A 13,163-nucleotide genomic window follows, 5' to 3' on the forward strand; every position below is an offset into this window, starting at 1 on the left:
GTGGACAGACCTTTAGAGAAAATAATGACACCTATTGAATCACCAGCACCTGGGTTTCCTTTGGAGGTCTCTCACCCAAGTACTCACCAAGTCAATGAGATGCAATGCACAGGGCACTGAACTAGGTGTCAGGAAACCTGGCTTTAATTCCCAGCTATTCCCATTGACTTGCTGCCAGTATTGACCTTTATTCTAGTCACTTAACTATTCTGTGCCTAAAGTGTTCCATCTTTAAAAGAGGACTAATGACACTTGCCCACCTCAACTAAATGGATGGAAGAGCAAAGGAAGCAACATTTTGAGTTTTTAGAGACTCTCACGTAAAGAGTATAGTCTAAGATCATAAATGTCATGTATCTTCGTTGAAAATCTCACCTGCTTCCCTCTGTTTTGCACACAGCAAACGGGACCTATCAGTGCTACTCTAGTGATGACCCGTCCCGTGAAAGGGCCACGTGTCATTCAGTTGGACTTGGAAATGATCACTGTCAACACAGTCATCAACTTCAGAGGAAGCTCTGTCATCCGGCTGAGGATATACGTATCACAGTACCCGTTCTAAACCTTCCGTTCATTCCCTTTAAACATTAAAACAACTACAACAGAGCCATTAATCCTTTTCTGCAGACCTTTTTCCCTCAGAAGTCAGTACATATAGCAGCTCAAAACCTAACCAGTGTTACCATAGACATGACAGCCTATGCCATCTGATGAGAGAAGCCTCTTCATGTACAGTCCTTTCAAGGATGCAGACATCTGAACATGTATTGTCAGCAGATGCCATATGATTTTATATGTGATTATATGTTTTAAGAAACTGTTGTTGTTGATTTTAAAAACTTTTCTAGGATGTGATTCTATGCTCCAAAGACTGTGAACCTCCCCACCGCTGTAACTGCAATACTGCTTAGCAAAGGCACCAAACAAACTGAGGAAAAAGCTGGCTTTTGCTATTTTGCTTTTTTCATTTTAAAAGGAAGGCAAACAAACAAAAAATCTACCTGTCCAAAACGTGGAATCTGAGAAGCGCTAACTACCATTTCCAGTTGTTTCTGGAATTGTCAGGCATACAGTTTGTTTCAGTTGTCCCTACAATTGTCGTAGTTCCATCTGTCCTTTTTTGAGCTTACTTTTTAGTTAAGTCATTGTAAGGTCCTTCTAAAATACGATGTACTATGCTTGTTGGATCTATAAGCCCTCCTTTTTAACAAAGTGTCACCTGCTTGGGTTCCTTGCTGTATTAAATATTTCTACCTAATTGAATTCAAAAGGGATCTATCACTGGATTGTGTATTTAAAAATAATTAGGGCCTGACATTTATTTGCACCGAGGCCCTACATATTATACCGCCAGAGCAGAATGAGAATGAATTTATGCTGCCAGAACAGCATAAAGTGGCCGTAGTGTAACTGAGAATCAGGTCCTTAGCATTCAACTGCTTTTCATACTTTAATAATTGTGCATAATTAGTAAAGATTATGAAGTGACCATGTTGGCTCTGTAGTTATGGCCTGAGCTAATTTCCCATTGTGACCCCAATATTCAAATTTTGCCAAACTCAATTTCCTCCAAAAGAAAATAATCCCTAGAAATTACATGACAAATCTCTCCCCTGAATAGAATTTTTCTGAAAAATTTTTTTTGGGGGAAAGGAAGGGTTAGAAAAAGAATTTTTAAAGTTTATGGGATAAAATCCTGGCCCTGTTGAAATCAAGGGGAATTTTGCCATTTACTTCAATGGGTCAGGATTTCACCCTCAGGTGGTTTTTTTGTAAGTTTGCCTCTTGTTGACTTTTTGTAACATTTCAGGGTTTCTCTCCCACCCCCTCATCTTATCTCCCAAATGGCTTGGCCAAGAAAGATTAAATTTTGCAGGCCTGTCTGAGGACAAGTGGCTCAGTGTTTCTCAGAGCACTAACAGGGGACTTACAAAGATGTATAATATAAAAGAGCTTGAAATGAGGTGTTTGTACTCCCATGTTATGTATGGTAGTCTAGGAAGGAGCGTACTAGAGCTTCATTAGTGCAGGGATGTAAAGAGGAGGAAATACAGGCTGAGGAAGCTCTCAGGCACAGACTGCATGAAGGAATGGAGAAACTGACTCTTGCTTACAATAGGCTTTGCAAATTAAGGCCTGTTTTTTATTTCCCCCAGCAGAAATACCCTTTGTTTACCATGTTGCTCTTTATTTTTAATCAGCCTGAAGAAAGTGCTGGTACATTGGGCCGGAGCAGAGGAATGCTCTGCAGTGAGTTGAGTGTGCCTTAAAGTAGCAGGACACTGTGTTTTGTTCTTTATTATTTTATCTTTTCCTGTTACCTCAGCTGCAGTGTGGGACACACTGGGACAGAGCAGTTTTCAGGTGTATAGAGACCATCATCTAAAAATATAAACTGACTGACTGCCAACGCCAGGCTGTGCTGAACCAGAAAGAAAGGGTGGGAGATCAGGAGGCACATGGTTAGGCAGCAGTCCTGGAGGAGTTTGGGTGGGAATATAGAGAGATGTATCAAAAGGGGCTAAGGCATCATACTCCTCAGTCTTGGAGGAGAGGGGAGGGCAGGTGACCAGAGGCACATGGAGCTGGTTGAGAGGGCAGGATAGAGGAACAGTGTCAGGGGAAGGTAAAAGGAGAGAAACAAGGGATCTGGGGAGAGGACAGGGGAAAGCAAAGTCTTGCATTAAAGACTTTAAACTTTTAATGCTTTCTGTTATGAAACTTTAATATTTGTAGTTTTCTATGTAGCTAAAAGCCTCTCATCTCCATCTCCCTCCAGTAATCCCTTGGCACACCAAGGAATCCTCCTCAGTCCTTCCCCTGTATCACCAACTGGAGAGGAGCCCCACTTTGCTGGTTCTTATATAATCTCTTGGAGCAGGGCTCTCCTTCTCAGCCACCCCTATGCCAACTTAATCTAGCCCTTGGCACTCATTAAAGCACCTGACAACACCAGAGGAATTCCATAACAAAACATTTGTTGAAAGAGACTTAAGGTTGAAAGCATGATTCAGCAGAGCCCAGGAATGCCCATAAAACAATATTACACTTTCCACACAAACAGCTTGTGTCTTAAAAATGTGAAAAAGTCTGGAAGCAACGAAAATCCATCACTTCCCCTCTGCCCTCACTTGCTATCACACCAGCCAACCTTAACCTTGCCACACTACCTACCAGCCTCAAAATAACAAATTATTAGACAATTTCAATGCTTAACTCCCCATTTTCTGGTCAAAGGATCCATTTCCAATATACTAGTACACAGGCATAGGTTGTAGCAGTTCTCATAACTAAAGACTACATGTGTTAGTTTTCACATAATATAGATTCATATAGTTAAAAATGCAAACTTTCAAGCTCAGCAAATACTTACATCACCCTATGTCACAAGGCAGCTAGGCCCTGTAAGCAGAGCAGGTGTGCCCAGTTGAGCTAATTAAAGGGGATAGCTCTATTCCTGGGGCTATAAAGGTCTGTCAAAGGGCAGGGAGAGGAGGTATAATTAAGACAGGCTGTAGCTGGAAAGGGGTCTTTCAGCAGATTGGTATGGCTCTCTTTGGTAGACCCTCTGAGCAAGGGGCTAAGTACTCAGGATGGTTATCTTGGAGTTGCTTTTCCAGAAGAACACAAGAGCAGTGGCTTCATGAGGACTAACTGATCTGGGTGGAGTGGCAGGAAGCAGAATTACTAAATACCCTTGGGAGGGGGAGGCTGTGAAACTTTAGGACTAAGTGTGAGGAGCTTCTTGTTTATTTGCTCAAGTGAACTTGGCCTGAAAAGAGGGTGGACATGCTATGAGTGCTTGTTATGCTGGGGCGAAGCCTTACTATACCTCACCTCATAACCCTAAGTCTTCTGTAACACTAGACAGAGCCATAATTTAGTCTTAGTCATACAATTATTCTTCTAGTCCCCCACTATGATAGGTGAAAGTATAGTGAATGCTGACATACCTTTATTTACTGGACACTTAATAAACAATAGATCTAATCAACAGTATATAGCTGACAGCACATGTGGTCTAGTGAATAGAGGCACTGGACTGAAAGACTGGAGACCTGAGGTCTGTTTGTGGCTCTGCCATTCACCTGCTGTGTGACTTTAGGTAAGTCATTTTGCATCTCTTTCCCCTTCTACTTCGTGACTGTCATGTGCCTTTAGACTATAAATCCTTCAGGGCAGAGCGTGTCTCTCTGTGGTGCCTACTGTAATCTCAGTTGGGGCCTCTAGGGATATTTCTACACAGCAATTAAAAACCTACAGTTGGACTGTGCCAGTTGGCTTGGGCTAAGGGGCTGTTTAACTGTGGTTTAGATGTTGCGAGGTGGGAGGGTCCCTGAGCTCAGGCTGCAGCCTGAGCCCGATCGTCTATGCTGCAATTAAATAACTCCTTAGCCTAAGCCCTGTGAGTCTGAGTCAACTGGTATGAGCCAGTCGTGTGTGTCCAGTTCCAGTGTAGACATACCCTGGAAGTACTGTAATACACCTAAATAATACTTGTCTTCAATACAGAACAAACTAAAGGGGTCTCTATTCCTACAAATGGGCCCAGTGGGTGATGTGAGCCAGGCAAGATGACCAATGAAAATGAGTGATGAAGGATTATGTGGTAGTGGGGTACAGATAGAATCCTCTAATTTTTTATTTCCAGACTGATTAACTTGGGGGCCTTCTCAGGGGTACACTTTTATAAAGAGAATGGGATGTTATTTTCTGATTATTAACTGACCTCCCCTGAAACACACGTTCAACCTGAACTTTTTTTTTTTAAAGGAGGGTTTGTTTGGGGATAATTCCTTTTCCACTTTCTGTACATCTGTTTGTACATGGAGGCAAATCTACAACCACAGGCCAGGCTTTCACTCATGGAATTTAACTGAATAATATGGAAAAAAATGGACCCTGACCTCTTTATCAGTCCTCTAGCTCAGATGGAACTAAATTCTCAGGGTTTGTCTGCACAGCAAGTTACTGTGCAGTAAGCCAGGGTGTGAATCTGTGGCGCACCAGCTTGCTGCACAATAACATCCTGTGTGGATGTTGCTCTGAAATTCCTGGAGTGGCTTGATGTACTACTACTTCAAAACATAGGAAGCCAAGCCATACTCCAGGACTTTGTGTGCTGGAGCCATGTCCATGCAGGATGTTACTGCGAAGCAAGCTGGTGTGCTGTAGATTTACACCCTGGTTTGCACTGCAGTAACTTGCTCTTAGAGGGTCTGAGCACCCAAGGTTGCTAAGCATTGAGAGTTCAGCATCTCTCAGGACTTAGCTTGTACATAAGTCAGGGTTGCTACTTCTCAACATGGGAGTCTACATGCAGCTTTAGCCTTTTCTGACCCTCTCTTGAAAGATTTGTCCCTCTGTTCAGATGTAGCCCCTGGTCCTGCTCTTAAGCCTAGCTTGGATTTCACTTTCCTTATATCATAGGCACATCATTAGCATCAGCGCAGTCCACAAGTCCAGTCTTCTCTAGCTAAAATTGGACAGTACAGCGTATCATTGTTTGATGGTTCCCAAATGTAGTCTGTCTCTAGGGTTTCCTATTGGACTTGTCTCTATCGTACGTATCTAGCAATGTTAAAAACCTGCTGAAAAAGTCACAGCTCAGCAACACGGAGAAGAAATGAATCTTGCTTGTATGTTGTTTAATTCTGCCAGATGGTTCATTCTTGTTAGTTAAGTGCAGAATGTTGTACAAAGGCGAGTAAGTCTGTGTACTGTATGGGTACTGTACTGTAGTACTGTATACTGTACTAGTATAATTGCCATAGCTCCATTGACTTGAATGGACAAATTGAAGCTATGACAAATTACACCAGTGGAGGATCTTCTATGTGCGTGTTTGTCCACATTTCTTTTCTGCATGAATTGAGAGAGAATTTACACTGGCTAAAACTGACTATGATGTGGTGTTCATATATACATTTGGAAATAGCCATAACTAAAGAATGACAAGGTGAAGAGAGATGACTGAGTGGTTTTTGATCATCCCAAATGATACACATTGTTTGTTACTCCATATTTTGCTATTGTTTGTTATGAGCCAAATTGTGGCTGGCTCTGCATATAACCATGTGCAATCAAGCCCAGAGCCAGCTGTGGGAGCTGGGGCAGATGTTGGACAGCCCTAACTGGGCCCCCTCTGCAATATAGCAGGTCATTATGACGTGTGGTATATAGAGGTCCTGGGGTGTTGATGCTTGGATATTCTGCCCTCTTGCTGGGGCTGAGCAGGCTACCAGGGTGGAGGTAGGGGCATGGGCATCTCATCCTTTCCATAAGGACTTCGCTTTGTGGCCTGAGTGACCTGCCACAGCCCACCCCAGGCACCCCTACCCCAGTGTTTATGCTTGGATATTTCTAACCCAGCAATGGCTTCTCTTCTCACTTCATCCCTATGTAGATATTCCTACTTTTTGTATGTATAAGCTGTACAGTGAGTGTTGACCAGCATATCCACAAATTCCAAGGCCAGAAGGGACCATTGAGATCATCTAGTCTGGCCTCCTGTATAACATATGCCAGAGAACTCACCCAAAATTATTCCCAGAGAAGATGTTTTTTGGAAAAACATCCATTCTTGATTTAAAAATTGCCAGTTATGGCGAATCCATCATGGTCCTTGGCACATTGTTCCAATGGATATTTATATTCACTGTTAAAAATTTACATCTTATTTCCAGTGTGAATTTGTCTAGTTTCAGCTTCCAGCATTGGATTGTGTGCTACTTTTCTCAGCTAGATGAAAGAGCCCATTATGAAATATTTGTTCCCAATGTTGTGATCAAGTCACGGCTTAACCTCTTGTTAAGCTAAATAGATGGACTCAAGAAGCTCAGTCATGATGAGGCTTGTTTGCTAATGCCTTAATCATTCTTATGGCTCTTCTTTGAACCCTCTAAAATTTATCAACATCCTTTTTGATTTGTGGCTACCAGAACTAGAGATGGTATTCCAGAAGCAGTCGCCCCAGTGTAAACCACTGAGTTAAAATAATCTCTCTACTTACTCAAAATTTCCCATTTTATGCATCCCAGGATTGCATTAACCCTTTTGGCTAGAGAATCTCTCTGGGAGCTCATTTTCAACTGACTGTCCACCTCGAGCCCCAAATCTGAGTCACTGCTTCCTAGCATAGAATCCCCCATCCTGTAAGTGTGGCCTACATTCTTTGTATACATTTATATTTAGCCATATTAAAACGCATTGTTTGCTTGAGTTCAGTTTACCAAGCAATCCAGGATGCTCCATATCAATGACTTGTCCTCTTTCTTATTTACCACCTCCCAATTTTTGTGTCATCTGCAGATTTTATCAGTGGTGGTTTTACATTTTCTTCCAGGTCATTGGTAAAAATGTTAAACAGTGTAGGTCCAAGAGCTGATCTTTGCATGATTCTATTAGAAACCCCTCTTCGATGATTCGCCATTTACAATTACATTTTGAGACTTTTCAGTTAGCCATCTTTTAATCTATTTAATGTGTGCCATGTTAATTTTGCAATCAGTCTAGTTTTTAATCAAAATATCATGTGGTATCAAGTCAAATGACTTACAGAAATCTAAGTATGTTACATCAGCATTTACCTTTATCAACCAAATTTGTAATCTCACCACAAAAAAATCAAGTTAGTTTGACAGGGATTTATTTTCCGTAAAGCCGTGTTGATTGGCATTTGCTGTATTTCCCTCCTCTAATTCCTTATTAATGGAGTCAGCATCTCCATTATCTTGCTTGAGATCGATGTCAGACTGATAGTTCTATAATGACCTGGGTCATCCTGCTTATCCTTTTTAAATATTGGCACCATATTCGCTTTCTTTCAGTCTTGAAATATGAGGGAAGTTCCAAAAGATATATTGAAAATCAGCATTAATGGTCCAGCAAGCTCCTCAAACAGCTTTTAAAAAAACCCAAACAAAATACACACACACTTGAATGCAAGTTATTTGGACCTGCTGATTTTAAAATATCTAATTTTAATAGATTGCTGGTTAACATCCTGCTGAGATATTGGTGGAATGGGAAGTGTATTATATGACATGAGTACATCTGTTTTTTCCCCAAATACGGAATAGAAATATTTATTGAACACTTCTGACTTTTTTTGCATTATTATTGATAATTCTCCATCTCCATCTAGTAATGCACATATTGCTGAGGGAATAGAGATGGGAAGTTATACTTATTCCTAGGGTGTACCAATTAGATTTGGGTGTCTATATTTTTATTATAGATATCCATGGGCCAAGTTAATCCCTAGTGTGAACTCCATTGACAACCCTGGAGTCACATCAGGGATGGATTTGGCCCAATTTGTATCCAGTTTGACACAAACAAGTCAATATTAATGCATAAAAATAATTATCAGAGTCAGGCTGAGTAAAAATGGGATCTTTCGAAAATGATTCATCCCATGAGACACCCCTAGCAACTAATCTCTTGATGGCATTAAATAGTCTCCTCTGAGAGGTTTTCATCTCTTTCCACGGTTTGATGTCTCCCTAACTGTACATTACCGCACGCTTACTCTCTCTGAACATGATGATGTCATACATATTTGACTATTTCACATTTTGGATGTTCTCCCAGTTTGTGCCTTACATCCGGCCTGGATTTTGCCCATTTTTATTTTAAGGTTTGATTCCCAATGTCAGTTATAAATCTATCCAGATATATGGTATTTTCACAGGGCCAAGTGATTCATTTCTATTAAATAATATAAACAATTGTATAGTTGCAGCTTCTCTTTCTGTTTGGGAAATGTCCTTGGGCACTTTAAGATTTTCTCATATTTCAGATTATTCATTGAAATATTGATATGAATGATTCTTGGGCCCCAGTTCCGCAAGAACTTAAGCACATGCTTAACTCTACACACTGTGAAAAGTCCCTTTGACCTCAATGGGACTACTCTCATTGAATAAAGTTAAGGACATATACATATTTTTGCAGATGAAGGCCCAAGAATCATTCAGAGAAATTATCCATTGCCTTATCTTTACATTCTATAGGTAGATTCAAGGAATTCAATGGGACTGCTCAGTGTGTAAAATCAAGCATGTCAATAAATCTTTCCAAGACTGGAGCCTTGATCTAGAGATTGTTCATGAGCACTCATTGTGAACATTCAGTACTCAAGGTGTGCAGTTATAGCTGCATCGGTTCTGTATCAGTTCTGCATTGGTTTTGATTGGACACAGGTCATATTGTATTGTTTCCTTGATTGACTAAGTGTGATTCATGTTTCTAGCTTCAATAAATTCAAGATTCTCTAACGTTCACTTAAAATTGATTGTTTCATAGAAGCATTTCAGCCAGAAAGTTCATTTGATAGAATGTTATGGGAACTAAACACAAAATGGGCATGAATGCAGCCAAAATGACCAATGTGGTGATCAGATAAATATTGCCAGAAGATTTACGTTTTTCATCCTCATCTAACTGATCTTCTAAAACCACCTCCATTAGACCTGACAATCAGATACTGTTCAGACCTTGAAGGGTAGAGTTGGGATTTGCAACATCAAAGTGGAGGCACATTTGCCAACATCTTCCCCTTCATCATTGTCAGAAAGTTGAGTCTCCATTGTCCTGTATCTTGTTTAATCAGTTACTATGGTGCAGAATAGGTGTCAATCTTTACCACTCAGATTTGGTAGCACTTGGCACCAATATAAGTGACTTCCCAAGGTGCAGGACGATGAAGAACTGGATCCATAAGCTTAGATTAGGAGATCATGAAAGGACACAACTGTAATTAAATCAGGAAGTTATGAAAAATTGAAAATAAGGGGTTGTCATTAACTGACCTTCAAATCAGTGTCGCTGCTGCCATAGATAAACAACTGAAGAGACAATCTCTGCAGAAAAGTGTATGCATGCACACGTGCTGTATATGGTGATAGGGTGAAGGGATCCCACACTGATTTTGGAAAGCAGAGGATCACTGCCCCAAACATCCAACCACCCCTGTCTTTTACTAAAAGGGCTTCAGTGCATGTCTCACCACAGAAATACAGAGAAGCCAATTGCCTGATAGGTGGGTATATAAGCTGTCAGGATAGGCTAGAGAAGGAAGAAGCCAAAACCTTGAAAGAATAGTGGGGATTGGCCTCGTAACACCTCAGCCTGAAAATCTTTTTCCTGTCCCTTTAGGAATTATGGCTGACAGAAACTCTGTTTGGGCCTTAAAGAAGCAGGAGAATGTTCAGTTACTTCTGCTTAAGATGTTCGAAGGCTCTTGCTTACCCTACTGCTGCTGTCAAGCTGTCATTCAATAATAAATACTAAAAGGTGTGAGGGGGGGAGGGCTCCAAAGTAGCAAAGATATAACAATTTCTCATGTAATTAGTGATAGCTGTAGGGAGAGATTCACTGCTTAGCTCAGCAGGTGTTCCATGAAACTTTTGCTTCTGTTTAAACTGTCATGTCCCTAAATCTTACATGCAGGCTTTCCAGATTGCTAAAGACATGTTATATTTTGTAATCCTAGTTTGTATCAGAAAAGAGAACTGTAATTTAAAATAGATGGCTTCAATGTTCCTCGTGACCCTTTAACATACAAATTGTTACTCCATTTGTATCTGAGAGTCTTTAGTTCTTGTACTGTTTTGCAACTTGTGAAGAATTTATATTGGACATGCCAACATGGAACCATTTTGAAAGCTTTTTTAAATAAAAATATATTTCCAATAAAACTATAATTGAATGAAACTATGTTGTGACCATTCCTCTGAATCTGATACCTTTTCTAAATGGTAGTTTTGATTCCATTTAATGCATTCATCCTAAAGGAATCTCTTTACAAAGGAAGTTGAGTGAGGGTTCATGATATCATTACATCTATCAGGCATAAGTGCTGTTATAAAATATATAATATCTTAGCTATATAACAGTGTTCTGTTAAATGTGCAGTGTGGTACTATATAATAAGCCACGAGTAACAAATGTCATGAATAATTAAAATTTCTTTCTTAAGAAACTAGAAGATGAATCAATGCAACAAAATTAACAGTTTGAATGTCCATCTAGATAGCTTATTCTTGCACTGGTTTTGTGTCTGTTAAGGCTCATATTAAGCCAGACTGGCGCTTTAGCAGGTGTGCAGGGGGAGTGAGGGGGGCCTGCCTCCTCCTTGAACTTCCCATGGAAGTACAGGATCACTTATACTTCCCTGCACTCTTCTGAATGCAGGCACGACTTTCTGCTAGCTCCCATGGGACCTAGCATTCCCTACCCCAACACATAGCAAGCACAGATAGCCAGCTAGAAAGGGGAGTACATGCTGCACCTTCTCACCTGCGGTGTGCTGCTGCTGCCTGGTGGGGAGCTCTGAAAGGTGATATACTTTCCTGGATGCTGGGGTGGTATGACTCCACACTGCCCCCACAGTCTTGCCCTTCTCCTTTGAGAGAAGGTAGAGAATGAAGAAGTTGCTGAGGTTAGAACTGCACCCTTATATTTGTAGGGTGAACATATCACAACTTTCAGAGGTTCCAGGAGTACTTCTGATCAATAAATCATTAATCAGCAGTTACCTTTCAGCCCCACATGCGCTACGTGGCTTATGGCTCTAATACCAGGAAGTATTTCCAGTTTTTCTGCATGACAGATTTAATTATCTCAGATTTGTTTCTGTCAGGTGGAATGTTCTTCCATCGTTGATTACAGTAAATTCCAAAGGCAGTTGAGTCATTGACTGTATTTCCTTTGTCTAGGGGCAAGTGAAGCTGGGTCAGAGTGTTGTTTTTCCTGCCTCCCACCAAATAACTCATAGGGCTGACAGCAGTAACGCATGCCATGTCAATTTGACATTCATTGGCAATGTGACTTATAAGCTATTCATGGCGCTGATAAGGATCTTTAGCTGTTTCAAGTACCAACTGACAGCTATGTTGCTCTTTAACAATGTCACTAGTGCACTGAAGTCATCTCTGCTACACTGCAAATAGAGGCCATCTCTATATGTATAGTGCTACAGCTGTACCAATACAGCTGTGCCGCTGCAGTGAATCTGGTGAAGACACTCTGTGCTGACAGGAGAGCTCTGCCGTTATCTTAAAAAAACCACATCTGCAAGTGGCAGAAGCTCCCCCACTGACATAGCGCTGTGCACACATGAGCTTATATTGGTGTAACTTATATCACTCAGGGAGTGGAATATTCACACCCCATGAGCGACATAAATTTTGCTGACAGGCTATGTCTACACTACACCTGAATCTGAACTCTGAATCAATAAAAGCGGTATTGAAACAGGGTGGTACATAGCTGATGGGAGGCCAAGGGCAGGAATACTGGTTAGAAACACTTCAGCAGAGTCCTACATCCTAACAAACCTATCACCAGTAAATGTTGTTAGCACAGTTCTGTATTCCAGCGCCAAAACGCTTCAAAGCGGGAGCCTGCAATCGGGCTCTGACAGCCCTATTACGGTATCTAAATAGAAGTGGCCTGATTATCAACGCTGCTGAGCACTTGCTGCTCACATGCACTGCCCTAGAAAAGGGGCTTGTGTGGCAAGCAAACACTTCCACTGACATGTCTGAATATGGCTGATTTTAGGCTCCCAGCTTTGAACAGTGTGGCCTCCCTCTCGCTGTTTCGCTGGGTGCTTTCAAAGTCAGTGTTATAATCGCTGGAGTATCGCTCTCCTCTGGGTTTGTATCTAGCATCACTGACTTTTCCTTTAGCCCTATTTAGAGTGCAAGGATAATCTATTTCCATTGCCAAGGCTGGCCCTCTGTTAGGGGCTGTTCCATTGACCTTTTTATGGATCTCACAGGCAAAGCAGATGGGGTTGCTTGTCAGTAATTTGGCTCTCCAGGGGAAACCCACAAGGCCAATGGAAGTCTAGATAACAGATGAATAGGTTGCGCTTTTCTGTCTGTCAGTACTGAACCACTCTGCTGCTGGATATGTTGTCTTTTGGCTAGGATGTAAAACTGAGATCCTGACAATCTGTAGTCACTACATTTCCTGTTGCATTTTTCCTAAGGACAGGGGCATTAGCCTAACTTTTCCTGACTAACTCCTGGGAGAATTGCATTCTATCTACCTAAATTTCCCCCTGCACTCTTGATGGCAGTAGGCATTCCTCACCTCCTGTATGTCTGAACCCTTCTTCCATTTCAGTATCCAGGGGCCCACACAAGTGG

The 13,163-nt window shown here is 41.3% G+C and overlaps 1 protein-coding gene across 1 annotated transcript in view; it reads left to right on the plus strand.

Moving 5' to 3' along the window:
• FBLN5 (fibulin 5) overlaps positions 1-3,955 on the plus strand; it is a 61,216-nt gene extending 57,261 nt beyond the window's left edge. Inside the window, exon 10 of the mRNA XM_067547092.1 lies at positions 401-3,955. Coding sequence (XP_067403193.1) covers positions 401-562 — 162 coding nt within the window. The 3' untranslated portion in view covers positions 563-3,955. The remainder of the gene's footprint in view (positions 1-400) is intronic.
• Positions 3,956-13,163: the final 9,208 nt, after the last annotated feature.

This window comes from Emydura macquarii, unplaced genomic scaffold, assembly GCF_026122565.2.
Source record: "Emydura macquarii macquarii isolate MOO-44397 ecotype Brisbane River unplaced genomic scaffold, CSIRO-AGI_Emac_v2 contig_1229, whole genome shotgun sequence".
Classification (NCBI taxonomy): Eukaryota; Metazoa; Chordata; order Testudines; family Chelidae; genus Emydura; species Emydura macquarii.